The 15,622-nt window shown below is 46.0% G+C and overlaps 6 protein-coding genes across 6 annotated transcripts; 2 read left to right on the top strand and 4 right to left on the bottom strand.

Moving 5' to 3' along the window:
- Positions 1-342: 342 nt before the first annotated feature.
- On the bottom strand, positions 343-2,021 carry N7483_007003 (Mitogen-activated protein kinase HOG1; the record flags this gene model as incomplete). Its single annotated transcript, XM_057090440.1, is given in 8 exon segments — positions 343-366; positions 378-602; positions 824-1,203; positions 1,228-1,331; positions 1,401-1,494; positions 1,522-1,655; positions 1,720-1,757; positions 1,851-2,021. The coding sequence occupies 8 exon segments, from the start codon at positions 2,019-2,021 to the stop codon at positions 343-345; spliced, it is 1,170 nt and encodes a 389-aa protein (XP_056945181.1).
- A 2,595-nt stretch (positions 2,022-4,616) lies between these two features.
- Positions 4,617-6,451, top strand: N7483_007002 (uncharacterized protein; the record flags this gene model as incomplete). The annotated part of the gene is made up of 3 exons (XM_057090439.1): positions 4,617-4,939; positions 5,013-6,097; positions 6,159-6,451. The coding sequence occupies 3 exons, from the start codon at positions 4,617-4,619 to the stop codon at positions 6,449-6,451; spliced, it is 1,701 nt and encodes a 566-aa protein (XP_056945180.1).
- Positions 6,452-9,547: 3,096 nt separating this feature from the next.
- N7483_007001 (phosphatase YCH1) lies at positions 9,548-10,029 on the bottom strand (the record flags this gene model as incomplete). Its single annotated transcript, XM_057090438.1, has 2 exons — positions 9,548-9,858; positions 9,915-10,029. The coding sequence occupies 2 exons, from the start codon at positions 10,027-10,029 to the stop codon at positions 9,548-9,550; spliced, it is 426 nt and encodes a 141-aa protein (XP_056945179.1).
- Positions 10,030-10,331: 302 nt separating this feature from the next.
- Positions 10,332-10,997, top strand: N7483_007000 (mitochondrial 37S ribosomal protein bS21m; the record flags this gene model as incomplete). Its single annotated transcript, XM_057090437.1, has 1 exon — positions 10,332-10,997. One exon carries the CDS (start codon positions 10,332-10,334, stop codon positions 10,995-10,997), a length of 666 nt encoding a protein of 221 aa, XP_056945178.1.
- Positions 10,998-11,559: 562 nt separating this feature from the next.
- Positions 11,560-12,701, bottom strand: N7483_006999 (uncharacterized protein; the record flags this gene model as incomplete). The annotated part of the gene is made up of 3 exons (XM_057090436.1): positions 11,560-12,405; positions 12,469-12,481; positions 12,541-12,701. The coding sequence occupies 3 exons, from the start codon at positions 12,699-12,701 to the stop codon at positions 11,560-11,562; spliced, it is 1,020 nt and encodes a 339-aa protein (XP_056945177.1).
- Positions 12,702-13,056: 355 nt separating this feature from the next.
- On the bottom strand, positions 13,057-14,799 carry N7483_006998 (glucose-6-phosphate isomerase; the record flags this gene model as incomplete). The annotated part of the gene is made up of 2 exons (XM_057090435.1): positions 13,057-14,218; positions 14,300-14,799. The coding sequence occupies 2 exons, from the start codon at positions 14,797-14,799 to the stop codon at positions 13,057-13,059; spliced, it is 1,662 nt and encodes a 553-aa protein (XP_056945176.1).
- Positions 14,800-15,622: the final 823 nt, after the last annotated feature.

Here is a 15,622-nt window from a genome sequence, read left to right as displayed (position 1 = left end):
TGACTGGTATATTCCCAACTCGTATTTGGCATGACCATTGCTTCAGAGCTTCCTCGTGATATGATTGAAGAGCTAGATTAGTAGATTTCTGGACATGAGGACCGTGCCGACCCTATCGGATGCATCCCCGCAGAGCTCATATTATTCCAAGGTTCTCAATCTTTGATAGGTAGGTTCGGTTGCTTAGGTACGTATCGGTTTATAAATAAAACCTGAAATAATCCAATTTATTCCAAGGTTCAAATGTTTGTTTTTTATGACATAGATGGCTGACCACTGGCAATTCATTCATGCATTCCGTCGGTCATACCAACATCTTATTGAAAACCCTGCGTGGGCGATTTATTCAAATGCATAGCTTCCGGCCTAAAAAAAACATTGGATGAAACTGCATTACCTCCATCACTCCCGATATTTCCCCGGTAAAAGTGTAGAACCTCCGAGTACATAAGGGATTTCCAAAGATCAGTAGAGTAATCAGCCTCCAGAAAAGACCAATCAAACTCGTCGGGTGCTTTTGGCTCATCGGCAGGAGCATGATATGGCAAAAGATAGGAAGATTTAAGTGTCTCGACCGCCGAAGGTCGCAGCTTGGGGTCATACTGAAGCATCCAATTCAATAGTGATAAGGCTAGAATAGTCAGTGATAGTAATCTTGTACGAGCTAGCGCATCATTCGAGCATACCCTTGCTATTTGCCTTTGGGATAAACTAGGACAATGGGGTCGGTCTTCGCTTTGGCATCGAATTAACGAAATCCAAGGTCTGATGTGACGAATTAGTGAAGAGTACTCCTCTATAGCAGACATATCGTATCACTCACATCCTCAGCTGTTATCTGAGAGATCACTCCACCTGGTGGTGTGCCCAATACTCGTGTAATCACGTCGAATTGATCGATATGGTTCTTGCCAGGGAGAGGTGGACTCACAATCATCGTTTCGGCAAAGATACAGGCGGCACTCCAAATGTCGACTTTTTCATCATATTGACGCCAGGTCAGCATTATCTCAGGCGCTCGGTAAAACCTTGCCACCATGTAGCCGGTCATTTCTGCTTTTTGGGTGCGAGCCATTCCAAAATCGCAGATTCGAAGATCGCAGTTCTCATTGACAAGGATGTTCTCTGGCTTCAAGTCGCGGTGAATAACACCTGCTGAGTGCACATATTTCAAACCTCGCTGGAGAATTGTGAGGTGCGATTCTTAAGATGAAAGCTAGAGAACACTGCCCTTTATTTGATAAATGAAGTATTGAGTGAATTGGTCTTCCAGAATTTTGGTTTTTATGAGTGTATAAAGGTCGACTGGTAGGAAGTCTGTCACAAGATAACTAAAGAATACCAATGTAAGCAACTTAGGTCAACTAGATCCAACGCAATAGTTGATCAGCAAAAAAAACCCCATCCTTACAGATCTTCCGATGGTGAGATGAAAATGTCTTTGAGATGGATTACTACAATCGAGGGTTAGAATCCATGTGATCAGATTTCCATCTGATTAGATTTAAGGGGGAAGTAAACCAACATTGGAATGTTGAAGATGCTTCAGTAACTTGACTTCGCGAAACATATGCTTTGCAACAACGGAGGACTCGAATGGGCTCGCCAGCTTTTTAAGTGCCACGGTTTTTGGCGTAAAGACGTCTATCGCGGAACTGATCTTGTATAAGCTTGATATACCAGAATGGCAAATATTTAACTTCACAATGAGGTTCATACCATACAACGCCAGAGACACCCATGCCGACCGGTTCTAGCTGCGAGTACCTAGACTTTAGGTCCCAAGACCCAATTAGTACCAATGAGAGTGGTGATAATTTACGTTGAGAAACACATCAGAGCGAGCTTACAGTTATCTCAAATTTTATCCCCATTATATCATTTTCTGAGAACCGAGTCACATTCTGCACTGAACTTGGTGAGGAGTTACTCGTATCTGATAATGCACTGGCAGGTATGCTAGTACCCGATAGGCTTGATGGGCTTGACGAGCTCGATGATTCGGTAGGAGAGTTCTGCATGATGAGGGGATATGAATACAAAATATGCTCTTACCTCTTATAGTGTACACAGAAATAGAAAAGTACATGATAGCAAAAATTCGGTGGGTTTGAAAAATATAAGCCACTACTAGTAGATGGGTGCCACTGGTCGTGGTAGGTGCCTAGGTATGTATTGGTCCATAAATTAAACTTGAACTCAAGGAAGTAGTGATCCGATCTGAAGTCATTCAATTCCAAGGTTCGAATGTTTACTTTTTTTATGACATAGATGGCTGATCGAAAGGTTCCACTAACATCACGCTCTCCTATTTGCAAATTCTCGGGGTTTGGCGAATGTTTGACCAGGATTCCCATGTTCGTTCATCCGGTGCGGAGACATTACCAGAACATCTATGATTAATCGATTATTTGTTCCGCCTGGACCTGTAGATCCATCACATCAGGGTATTAATCAATTAAGATATTATTTTGAGAAAAGGGGGATTTCCACTGTAAATATGAATTGAAATATGCGATCGTATTCCGGAGAATTCAATAGCGAACCTTGGATGTCATGTTCTGGTTTGACAGTCTGCCCAGGTGCGGGCTTTGACAACCTACGGGCTTTGACAGAGCCCCACTGGTTCCAACATTTTGAAACAAACATTGAAAGATATCATTGAAAACTGTTGTAGAAAAATTTACAAGAATATCTCAAGTGCTAGTATAGTCACTGAACCCTTTTAATCGTCCATGACATCCCAAAAAAGCCCCGCCATATTAGGTCTTCTTATCAGAAAAATACCGATTGATTGCATTCCAAGGTTGCTTATATACGCACATCATACAACACAAGAGAAATCTAAAAATGTATCAAATAATCCGTCTCCGTACATTTCCAGCTTCAAGTTTGCCCCACCCTCGGTTCTCAGGTTCATTCCAAGGTTCATCATAGATTGGGTTGGTGGCTCAATCCCGGATAGTGGAGGTGAAGGATACTCCTCTCCCTTCATTCTATTGACCATTGCACTGGGTTGGGAGTTGATACCTTCGTCGTTGCAGTTCGCATGCGCAAACAATTGGTTTTTGAGATGCCAAATTTCTTCTCGTAAGACTTGGACTTCGGTCTCCAGGACCCGATGATTGATGGAGGCGACATCAAGAGTCACTTCTAAGTTTATCATCATAATTTTGGAGCTGCTCCAGCTATTCCGTATCACATCATTTGAAGCGATAAAACACACCGGGATCTTCGTAATGAAGTACAGAGTACATCCATGACACCAGTTGACATGCAGGGGGTTGACTTGGGATAAAATTTCTGATTTAATTTCTTGTCATAAAAGTACATATGTCATGCATGTGCAAAAGTACATGTTCCAAGAATGATTCCAAGGTTAGTCGGCACAAGGATTGAATTTTTTTTATTTAAAAAGTACAATTATTTTCTATAGAATAACTCCACGGAGTCCTTGAAGCAATAGAATTCGAGAAGGACAAAGCTCTTGGTGGAGCCAGCCCGCCGCCCGCCGCGTCATTCTCCACATTAAGCACTTATTAAGCACTTGAGTGGTTCCAGGGTTGGTTTCACCTTGACTCCGAGCGAGGGATAAAGAGCCCGCACGCGGAAATGGATCCGGAGAAACTTGCCGACCAATCTTATATCTTTAAACTACCTATGTCCTACCATTTTGGAAATTCTTGAACGTCATAAAGGTGATTACCGTCCCATTTTTAAGTACTCTCTGCATCTTAAGCTCCACTTGTGCAGATCAATAGTATCACGATGCCACTCATGGACAACTGTGTCAATTTCCAGATAAGAGGACGTTATGGGTACCCGAAGTCGTATAATGTACGAGGATTGCAACAGAAAAAAAATACTACGAATAATGAGAAAGATATTGGCAGTTGAAAGTGGATGCGGACGTATTTCGTTATATACTAAAAAGCGTGGCGCCCTGATGCACATTTGAAATTTCCTGCTTTTATACAACTTGAACCAAACATTTGATTTACTCAAGTGCTGTCGCATACTAGGTAGTAGGGGCAACTTGATATCTGGAATGTTCAAGCTCCAACTATACCCTACTAGTACTACTCAGTGGTAGTCACCCCTTGGAATTTCCCCGCAACATTCAAGTTAATTCAAGTTGTGCTTGGATTACGACAGTCATGCTTCACGAGAGGTAAATTTGTTTTATTTTCAAATAAGAACTCTTTAGTTTTAAGTCATTCCATTGCTAATCAATTGGATTTACGTGTAGAATTTCCCACAAACCGAGTACGGAGCTACTCAACTCCTTTCAGGACAGATTTGCTGGTTGTTTTTTGACCAAACCCCACGACAAAGTCTCACATCCTCAGTCTAATAAAGAAAACACGGAAAATCAACCTTCACAGTCACAGTATGCAATCTTACATCAACACATATCAACAAATAGACATCAAAAGCTAAGGATAAACAGGAAATCGACCACAATGGAGTGCACGTTGGATAATAATACAGCAGCGTATTATCCAGGCTTTACGTCCCATAACATGTCCCACCCAAATCATTCGCAAGCATTCCACTCAGACCTCAACTCTCACCAGTTGAACCATACTAGTTTGCCATTGATCGATCATACAAAAATGTCTGGAACCACACAGTGCGGAAATGATGGTCAATATTCTCCAAAGCATCTGGTGCGAATGGAAGATATCTATTCTGTCCCGGGCGGCTCATCCAGTATCCCCCAGAATGATTCTTGGACTTCTAGCTTTGATATTTCCTCTCAGGTTGCATTTCAACCATGGGAAAACTCGGGAATAGAAACAATTCCAGATGTGAAAATGAATTCATCAAGTTACAAGATAATGGATATCTCTGATGATGGGACGCATTTTGATCCAAACCCCACATCTCTTCCAATAAATAAACATGACAAGTCTTTTACGGCATGGAAAGACAACGGGTAAGTTCACTAATGTTTCAACCCCATATTCAAATGCTCAATTCATGATTCTAATATAATAAATCTTACATAGCTTTCGCTTTTGTGCGGTGTTAGGAGCCCCAACTGCGCTGACTCGGAATATCAAAGATCCAACATTGAGCTACCTCAACAAGGGACAGGCCTATAAGCTATCAATCTTTGATTCCAAGCCGCATGTGGTCAATGGTCAAACCAAACAATATCGCACATTTGTCCGAGTGGCATTTGATCAAGATACGCCAAGATCGAACCCAGCCGCTTGTTGGCAACTGTGGAGAGAGGCCAAGGCAATTAGTAAAAATTCTCAAAAAGAAAATTTCCCGCTCGCTGTTGAATTTTCTGGCCCTGTAAGTTCTGATTTTCAATATCAGATTGAACAAGAATTTTTCGATGGTTTCTGTATTACTTGGGAAATGGACTCTTCCACTGGCACGGGTTCCACTCTTTGCGATATATTGATTCGGCTTCATTTCCTATCCACCGACTTTACCCGTTCAAAAGGAGTAAAAGGAATGCCCATTCGCCTTTGTGTGAAGACCCAGGAGTTGGCGTCTCCGGTTGACTTTCTACACCCCGAAGACCCAGAAATCAGTTTCTGCAAAATACAGCTCTTCCGTGACCATGGCGCTGAACGGAAGATGTCTAATGACAATGATAATCTTGCCAAGGCGATAGAAAAGCTGAAGCTGAAGATATCAAGTGCTACAACGAAGCCAGTTGCACAGAAGCGCAAGAGAGGGCCCTCAGAGTTAGTTGATCAAGTTCTTGACTCAATGCCCGGTTCAAAGTTTGAGATGCAACATCCAAGCAATCATGGAATGGATTCCAAGTTGGCCGAACTCGAACAAATGGCTCTTTTTACACAGCCAACAACCATCTTAGCTCTCCGTGGAAGCAAGGAAGATGACCCAGATCTATACCCAGTTCATATGCTGGATTACCAGGAGAGCGACAACTCCTCTGAGATCTCTCCGATGGATGATAATAAATCCAATTATAGTGACTCAGAAGGTTTCACGTCCCTTGGTACTAATGATGGTGTCAGGGAGGCTGGGGTTCACAGAATACCAGTCAATCAAAGACAGCGTATTGGATCGACGTCTAGTGCTGTATCCTCAGAGCGGCCACCCTCGCTAGGTACTCCTCCAGCTCAATGTCCTCCAGAATTCAGGTTCATAGCTGACTCGATATTTCATAGTGGCATGCTTCTATGTTCGCCTCATGCTGGAGAACTCTCAACAGTTTTACCGTGCAATCTACCTGTCAGAACGTACAACCAACGACTTGGCACAGGCAATCTCTAGGAAGTATGGGATCACCCTGACTAACGATCTCATCATATTTCATGTTGGCGACAAAAATATTAAAGTATTAGTTGACGATGGATTCGTTGAACAGATTCCAGAAGGTCAGCACATAGGCATTCAATTAGATGGAAATGCAACCTTAGATGGGGTCACGGAATTTTGTGCGATGCGATTGCTTTATTGATGCTGATCATTTCTGACTACTGTACCTAATTTTGCTGCTTGAAATGTTTCCCAGAGTTATCACCGGTGTCTCTATTATTTGTTTCTCGTAAACAGTGTAGGTACTCATGTACTTGCATGGGGATTTCGAGTTAGAGGGCTCGCTTAGAATCTGCGATCCTGGAATTTGATTGACTCGCTTATTCTGGGGGTGGTGATCTTGGAGCGTGAAGTAAATAAGCATCGAGGCTCAGCTGTTTTGATATTGAGAGAGATGCTTGAATACTTCAGTGGTGCTTCTGAGCTTCTGATTGGTTGATCCAAATCCCCATGTGTGATCTTCCAGGCCCCACCCCCAGGGTATAAATTCCCCAGATTCTCTCCTACTTTGAAACCTCTTCTTCCTTTTTCCCCACACCTTTTCCATTTCACATCTCACACTTTCATCCTCTGGCTGATGCTTCCATCAATCTTCCATCATGTCTCAACATGTTTCATCAACAACGCCTTGCCTGATCATCAAGATAGCTCTTGAGTATCATATTACTTGATCTTCACTTCATTATACTGTCTTCTTGACACTTCCATCTTTTGCTCATGGACCTCATGGACTGACTTCAATCACTTTTTTGACAACACAACAACGCGTCTCAACCACCTGGATCTGACCACACGCGTCAACATCTACCCTCACTTTGTTGTGACCATCATCCACTTTTTTCAAACACGTTGACATCCAACAACAACACAACATCATGACACAACATCATACTTTGTTATGGTCTCTTACATCTTCCTCCACTTTGTTGTTGACATCCAACAACATCCCACAACATCATACTCTGTATGATCTCTCACATCCACATGGATACACAACAAGCGTCCACAAAGTCCATGAGGTCCATGAATCCAACTCCTCTTACATCTTCTCATCTCCTTTCTGGGTCCGGTGTGGAAGGTAAGTACACACTCCACATACAGTTCCTCACATCCTTACTAAACAATTTCTCAGGTTTCAAGGCTATTCAAACTTCACTCTTCAAGCTTCTGCTCTTGCTCTGAGTCTCCACTGCTCAAGTTTTTACTACTTCCCGAGCTTCAACCCTTGAACTTTCGCACTTCAAGCTTCTGGCAACTCAAGCCTCTGCTCCTCTCAAGCTTCCACACTTGACCCAGAAAAAATTCCATTCCACATCATCTCAACGATATCCAGCTGTGACCGTGGCGGGTTTCAATTAAGCTTCAGGACAATCAGCCTTGCTCTGACGATAATTCGACCTCGAGCTTGATAGCTGTGGCGGGCTTAATTGAAACTTCAGGACAATCGGCGCAGCTGGCTTCCACAATCCGCACTCCCGATCCGAACGGGGCCGAGCCCCAAATGATCATGGCCTTGGGCAGCTATTACCGTGGCGGGTTTAGATGAAACTTCAGGACAATCAGCCTTGCTCTGACAACACTTCGACCTCGAGCTTGATCGCTGTGGCGGGTTTCATTCAAAACTTCAGGACAATCGGACTATCTGCCCCGGCCACGATCCCCCGAACCGTGTTCTTCGAACCTTGAACACCTCGAGCCTCTGTTGCCGCTGTTGTCTTCATTGACATTTTCCAATCTACAATTTCCACACATGGTTCTTCGCATAAATCTGCACACAAAAAAAGAAACCGGGCATTCGATGTCTGCGAGCACACACATACAAAAAAAATAGAAAGAAAAGAAAACTTTACCACGAGCTCCGTCTACAAGCTCCATCTGCATGCTTCATCTACAGGCATCTCCACATACTACATCTTCAAGTTCCGCTTGCACGCTTCATCCATATACTCCATTCAAAAGCTGCATATGCAAACTCCATCCTTCATCCACGTGCTCCAAAAGCTCCATCTACAAGCTTATCATCATGCTCCAGGCAAAAGCTTAGTCTACCAGCTTCAAGACCACCATGGCACACAAACAAAAAAAAACCTACTCAATGAAATTTCTCAAGACAAGCAGCACAGTTGGCTTCGACAATTTTTCGACTTTGCGCATTCAAATAATTTGCTTGCATCACTTGTTACACCGGTAGCATCTGACCGCGCGATTCGAGAACTCAGGAGCTGTGACCGCGGCGGGTTTAGGAAGACCTCAGGACAAACGGCACAGTGCGGATAAAGAAAGGAACAATAGGAGGACAATATGGACTGAGAACTTAGGAGCTGTGACCGTGGCGGGCTTTGGTAAAGCCTCAGGACAATCGGCGCAGCGAGGAACAGGGAGGCTTGGATCATGCTTCCTGTATTCTTTTCTTGGATTTTGTTTTCTCGATCTTGGGACCTGTAATATTCTTCAATGTTCAAACTTCTCCTCAATGGCCTATGCATATTCATATATGCTTGTGAGCACCGCATGTCGGGTCTGCCGCAGACAGGAGCTCCACGAGGGTCCTCGCCTCGGTTTTGGAACAATATGGACAATGTGTATTCCAGCTCTCAGCCACAGGATCATCCCGTGTTGCAGACACAGCAGAATACCCAATTTCACTGTCTGGATGCTCTGAATACAATCATTTACAGTTTCAAGCTCCTAAAAAGTTAAATTAATACTTCCCGAAGGCTAAAACTATCTGTATGCCTTCCAACATTGGCTCCTTTGCAGCTTCAAGTTGCCCCCAGTTTCATGCATAGCCATTCCCGAGATCGATGCCCTGTATAGTACCAGTGTAGCTCAATAGTATGTCAACTTGAACAAACTATAGGCTATTACTACTAGCACAAGCACAGTGCATGCCACTGGCAGTGCAATGTTCAATTTCATCATGATTCCAAGGGCACTCAGGCTGAGCCCGCTACTGGTATCCGCCGGCACATACATACACTGTGGATGTACATTGCGTTCAAGTTCAAGGAGTTCATTGAAATAGACCTCATGTTATCGAAAACTTCAATTTGCAAGAAAATGACTAGTAGGAGGACTCAGTGATTTGAATATGGTCAATCAATGTTTATTCTGATAAATCGCCCTCGTGGTATCTCTCTAATCTGGTCATATCACATAAACGGCCAGGCTGCAAAAAGCAAGCACTGCCAGTACCTATCTAGCTGCTAATTAGAGGCATATGAAGTTCAAAAAGTAGCTAGTAATCTTGCCAAATGTCTTCCACGTATGACTCGGTCAATGTTTCATCCTTGCCATACTTCTCCTGCCATTCAACGAATCCACCTTCCAGAACACGGATATCCTGCTTCTGGCTCTCCTCTGCACCAAGAGTACTCTCACGCTCTCGCGCATAGCGCAGAGTGGCAGAAGGACCACGCTGCTGGCTGAGGGCACAATGGAAGATAACGGTCTCGGTGTCTTTGAGAGTGCGGACAAGCTCTGGCATGCGGACATCAAGTGTTGAGCTGGGGACCCAAGTTGAGGAGCGAATGTGGCCACCGACATGATCTGGACAGGTCAGCATATCGATTTTAAACCATTCTGAACATGGAATTCGGTCATACCTGAATCGCGGACGTCGATGATGACTAGCTTGGCGGGGGTGGTGCCGGCCTTAAGCTGCGCGGCTAGGGCATCACGACTAATGCGCGGCAGAGTTGCAATATTGAGGGAAGACATGTTAATTTTGGGAAAACTGAAATCCTAATAAATTTCAATTGAAATTCCCCAATATTTCTTCTTAAATCGAATTCCGAGAATAATCCGAGTGTAGTCAAATAGCTCAAGAAAATCATCATGCACTAACTTATGCGGAGATGCACGTGATCTCCAATTGGCCGGATTTTCTTGACGGTAAATGTTATCGCGATGTTGCTAAGAACTTCCACCACCCACCACATTCTCCCACTCAGCGCTCCAACTACATCCTCACAATTGGAGTAGTTCTATCAAATCCAGGTGCTCTGTTTCATTCCTCAAAAATGGAGTTCCGCGGTCTGGCTCGCGGCCTCCGTGCCCGACCAACCCCATGGCTGCTCAACACACCTCGCATCATGCAGCAACAACCCATCCTCCTCAGCACCCTCCGCTTCAATTCCTCCGCCTCTTCACCGCAACCACCAAGCAATTCCGCTCCTACACAGACAACCACCGAGGCTACATCCCCATCCACAGAATCCACACCAGCGCCTCAAGCCGCAACACCCAAGTCCGCCACCTCCGACTTCGACGCAATCCTCAACAAGCTTGACCTGGGCGCTCGCCCCGAGCCCACAGACACAGCCAAGAACTACCGCAGCCGTCACATCGCAGACCAGATCTCAGGAACAACCTTTGCCTCTGCGGCGCGTGATCACGCCGCCGTTAGCCTTGCTAGCCGGGCGACAGAGCTGAAGCTGGGACCTTCGCTTGGTCGACAGGTTCATGTTGAGCCTGAGAAGGGTGTGGATATCGCTGCTGCTATCCGTCTTTTGGAGTCGACTTGTGCTCAGAATCGGGTTAAGCACAGTGCTAATGAGCAACGGTTCCATGTGCGAAAGGGTATGGTCAGGAAGAACTTGAGACGGTCGAGGTGGCGGAAGCTGTTCAAGTTTTCGTTTAATGAGACTGTGAAGAAGATTCAGCGTATGCAGGCTCAGGGTTGGTAGGCTTTTTACGTGCCTACTAGCTGCTGTGTTTTCTTTTTCGGGCTGCCCTGGTTGATTGCTCGGTCGGTATCTTGTATATACTGAGACTGACTGGATGATGGGCTTGATCTGATTGATATTGAGCTAAACCGGCGGAACTGGAGCCCCGATCTGTGTTTCAACATGTATAACTACCTCTATGTGGAATTATTGTTTTCTTTTCTTACTATCTTGTTACTGGCATTAGAGACATAAAATGCATTTGATATTATTTCAAAACATCAATCCTTCGCAGCCATTTTCCCATACACTTATACACAAATATAACATACTATACTATACTGTTCATATCATAATCCATGGAATATAGAAATTCACCATCAGCAAGATTAATCAATCTCTCTTACCAGTAGGGAACCCACCATACCCTCCATATCCACTTCCATTGCCATTGCCATTACCATTCGCTCCAGCGCCATTGGCAGCAGCAGAAGAATACCCTCCGTAGCCATTAGCACGTCCACCATTCCCAAAGATAACACTAGAACCCTTTCCCCGAGAAGGCGGCGCGCCCAAAATGCCATCACCTCTCCATCCAGCCTTCCCCCCTGAAGCCCTGTCCATTCCGCTCCCAGTAAAGAGCAAGCACGCTACCAACAGCAGCAGCCATAACAAAGAAGAACAGGCGCGAGAAGAAAGACCCAGCTCCAGATCCACTGGAAGCGACAGCACCAAGTCCTAAGAAGGAATCCGTCTCAGAACGCTCCGGCCAGCCGATACCAGCACCACCTTCTAACCACGCAACATGGAACGAGAATGTTAGCGGTTCACCGCGCACAACCTTCGTCCCGTGGCCAAGTGTCCATGGTTCACGCGCAGCCAGTGAAACAACAACGGCGTTCTCGTCTGGGTCCTCCTCGATGTTCTTAACCGCAGTTTCAAACTCCGGCGTCGAGTATGCAGTTCCCGCAACGACGTAGCCGGGTTGTCCGCTTTGGAGACCTTGTTTCGTGGAGCTTTGCTGTTGCACTGCTGCGTCTGAGGCGATGTCATGCATGAGCATGTTCATATCGGACCAGATGTGCAGGTGGCTAAGTTGCAAGGTTCCCTGGATGGCGATGGTGAGAGGAGTGAATGGGGGTCCGTTCTCACTCAACGCGGCGAGGGAACCTGTTTCGCTGGACTCGTCGTCCGAGTCGCTTTTCTCTGAGGAGCCTGGAGACGGGGAGAGGGGAGATGTGGGCACGCGGCATGTCATTGGGACGTCGGAGTGGACGTAGTATTCAAATAGGTGGTACATTTCATCTGAGAGGGCGGGAATAGTGCAGGTGATTGTTTCGGAGACGCCATAGTGCAAGGATAGAGGACGAGAGGTTTCGTTGCATGTTACGAATGGGATATATTGGAGTTTTCCTAGACTGTCTGTAATCTGATTTTTGACGTGTTAGTAGAGGATGTTGTATGGGGTATGTTTTAGAGGAAAGCTGCATACATGTTCTCCTTCTCTATAAACATTGTGTTAGCATTGATTCATCAGAAAATAATTTCAGTATGAGATACTCACGTAGTCCGGTTGAGGCATGATACTGGTACCTCCTCTCCAAGTCTGTAGCCTTCCCGGCCACTGATGATGGTACTCCCCGCGACGGTCCCTGCATGCCACAGCGCTGTCGCAAGCGCAAGTGCCACAGTCGAGAACCGAGTCAATGGTGATAGAAGAGACATTTCTATGATTATAATTACTCAGAGGGAGAAAAGCCGCCCCGCGCTGGCGTATACTGGTGGAATGGCAAGTCGGCGCGGAGAGGCGACGGAGGTGTTCAGCCACAAGCCGCGGAGTCGAGGCGACTTGTTCATATCAACATCTGGGCACGGCTATCAGATTGCGGTAGACCCGCCCCTACTAAACCACTAGAGAAACAACCTATTTTATGTTTCACCATCTCATAAATCATAAATCCAGAAAACTAAGGATGATTACAATGGAATGAAAAGTTCAGTTTGTCATTTTGAAACATAATATGGCAAATTATCAATCGTTGCTCATCATAGCCGCCGTGTACATGGATAAAGGGCTAATTTACGCCAGCTTGGCCTTCGCCTTGAAAGCAGCAAGCAGTCCACCAGTAGAAGAATCATGAGCACCAGTGTCGTTGGCAGTCTCCAGCTCCTTCTGAATCTTCTTAGCAAGACTCTTGCCAAGCTCAACACCCCACTGGTCGAAGGAGTTAATGTTCCAGATAGCACCCTCGGTGAAGGTGACGTGCTCGTAGTAGGTGATCAAAGCACCCAGAGTGGAAGGAGTGAACTTCTGGGCCAGAATAGAGGTAGTGGGACGGTTGCCAAGGAAGGTCTTGTGAGCAACCAGGTTGTCAGGAGCACCCTCAGCGCGAACCTCCTCAGGGGTCTTGCCAACCATCAGGGCCTCTGACTGGGCAAGGAAGTTGGAAGCCAGCATGACCTGATGCTTGCCACCCTCGACAGGGTTGTGGGACTCGGCCGCCATCAGGAAATCGGCGGGAATGAGCTTGGTACCCTGGTGCAGCAGCTGGAAGAAACTGTGCTGGGCGTTGGTGGCAGGCTCACCGAACAGAATGGGGCCAGTGGTGTACTTGACATAGTCGCCACTGCGGGTGATGGCCTTTCCGTTGCTCTCCATGGACAGCTGCTGCAGGTAGGCAGGGAAACGGTGCAGGTACTGATCGAAGGGAGCGACCAGGTGAGTCTGAGCACCGAAGAAGTCGCTGTACCAGACGCTCAGCAGACCACCGATGGCAGGAATGTTCTGCTCCAGAGGAGTCTCCCGGAAGTGCTTGTCCATGGCATGGGCACCAGCCAGGAACTGGTGGAAGTTGTCGTAACCGATGTACAGGGCAACGGACAGACCAATGGCGCTCCATACAGAGTAGCGACCTCCAACCCAGGACTCGAAGCCGAACATGTTCTTGCTGTCAATACCGAACTTGGTGACCTCAGCCTCGTTGGTGGAGAGGGCGACGAAGTGCTTAGCAATGTGTGCATCCTCCTTGGCGGACTTAAGGAACCAGGACTTGGCAGTGTTGGCGTTGGTGCAGGTCTCGGCGGTGGTGAAGGTCTTGGAAGCGATCAAGAAGAGAGTGGTCTCGGGGTCAGAGTCCTTGAGAGCCTCGGCGATGTGGGTACCGTCAATATTGGAAACGAAGTGCAGCTTAAGATCGGGATGACCGTAGGGCTTGAGAGCCTCAGTAACCATGACAGGACCACTAAAAGAAAAGATGATCAGAATTTGGTTCTGTTGCCAATACAATTGGACCAGAGATGTTTGTTGCCAGGACAGAACTTACAGGTCTGAACCACCAATACCGATGTTGATGATGGTGTTAATCTTCTTGCCAGTGTAACCCTTCCACTCGCCACTGCGAACCTGCTCTGAGAACTCCTTCATGTGCTCAAGCACGCTGTTAACATCCTCAACAACGCTCTTGCCATCGACCTGCATGGGCTCGTTCGAGGTGTTGCGGAGGGCAGCATGGTAAACAGCACGGTCCTCGGTGAAGTTGATGTGGTCACCGCGGAACATAGCATCGCGAAGCTCCTCAACACCAGCCTCCTTAGCGAGCTTCACCAGCAGGGAGAGGGTCTCCTCAGTGATGAAGTTCTTGGAGAAGTCGAAGAGGACCTCGGAGCCATCGACGGTGTTAGCAAAGGTACGGCTGAACTTCTCGAAACGTTGAGGATCCTTGTCGAAGTACTCCTTCAAAACAATGTTACGACCCAAAGTGCTGTGGTGCTCCTGGAGCTCCTTCCAGGCACCGAGATCAGTAGCTTGCGCGAAACCAGGCATGATGAATGACGATGCTGTTTGAATGTTGCTGGTTAGAGCGGGGCAAACGAACGAGGGGCAAGTTTGTATAATGCGATAACTAACCAAGGTGGGACAAGAGAAGAAAAAAAGGGGTATCACGAAAATGGGATCGAAGAGGGAGAGCTGGAAAGTAAAGAAGAAAAGAAGAAGCCGTCTAGTCCGGCGCGTTGAGGTCCGGTGGAGGGGCTCCGTGGGGCAATCATCATCATTGCCGCATTCGGGCTTGGTCTGGAGCGGTTTGTTTTCTAATACAATTAATCGGTCATTTGCCGATTCTTTAAATTAGGAACCTCGGGTTTTGATATTATAGTTTTTTGGAGTTGATGTTAATGTTTTATAACTCATACTCTTGCTATGCCAGGAAGTGTCGCGCTTAAATGCTATGGAATAATTCTAGATCATCAATTGAGAGGTATAGTCCCCCAGACAATGCCCTAGTGTACTCCGTACTCCATGCACCTATGGCACTAGATACTATGCAATTGATTACACACAATCTATGTAACCTTGGAATTCTCGGAGTCGAGGCTCAGGTCAGATCTTGTGACATCAATCAGTGGATCTAATTCTCCTGTCAACAAAAAGCAAGTTCAGGTTAGGGAATTTAACCGGCTTCCACGTTCCCGGTGAGACTTTTATAGGTGGTTTCGGACATATGTCTTCCGATAAAAGTACTTCAAGTTGTACAAGATGACTAGGTGTTCGGATAATAGAGAATAATTTGATATATAACAGGATTTAAAAGGGATTCCTACTAGTAGTACTAATGTTCATTTTATCCAATGGTAGGTGGTACATATAC

The sequence above is a fragment of the Penicillium malachiteum genome, assembly GCF_028827825.1.
Source record: "Penicillium malachiteum strain IBT 17515 chromosome Unknown utg000003l:1.0-4950554.0:1.0-4952489.0, whole genome shotgun sequence".
In the NCBI taxonomy this organism is placed as follows: Eukaryota; Fungi; Ascomycota; class Eurotiomycetes; order Eurotiales; family Aspergillaceae; genus Penicillium; species Penicillium malachiteum.
The sequence above is the reverse complement of the archived record's forward strand: the minus strand, read 5'-3'. Positions and strand labels throughout refer to the sequence as shown.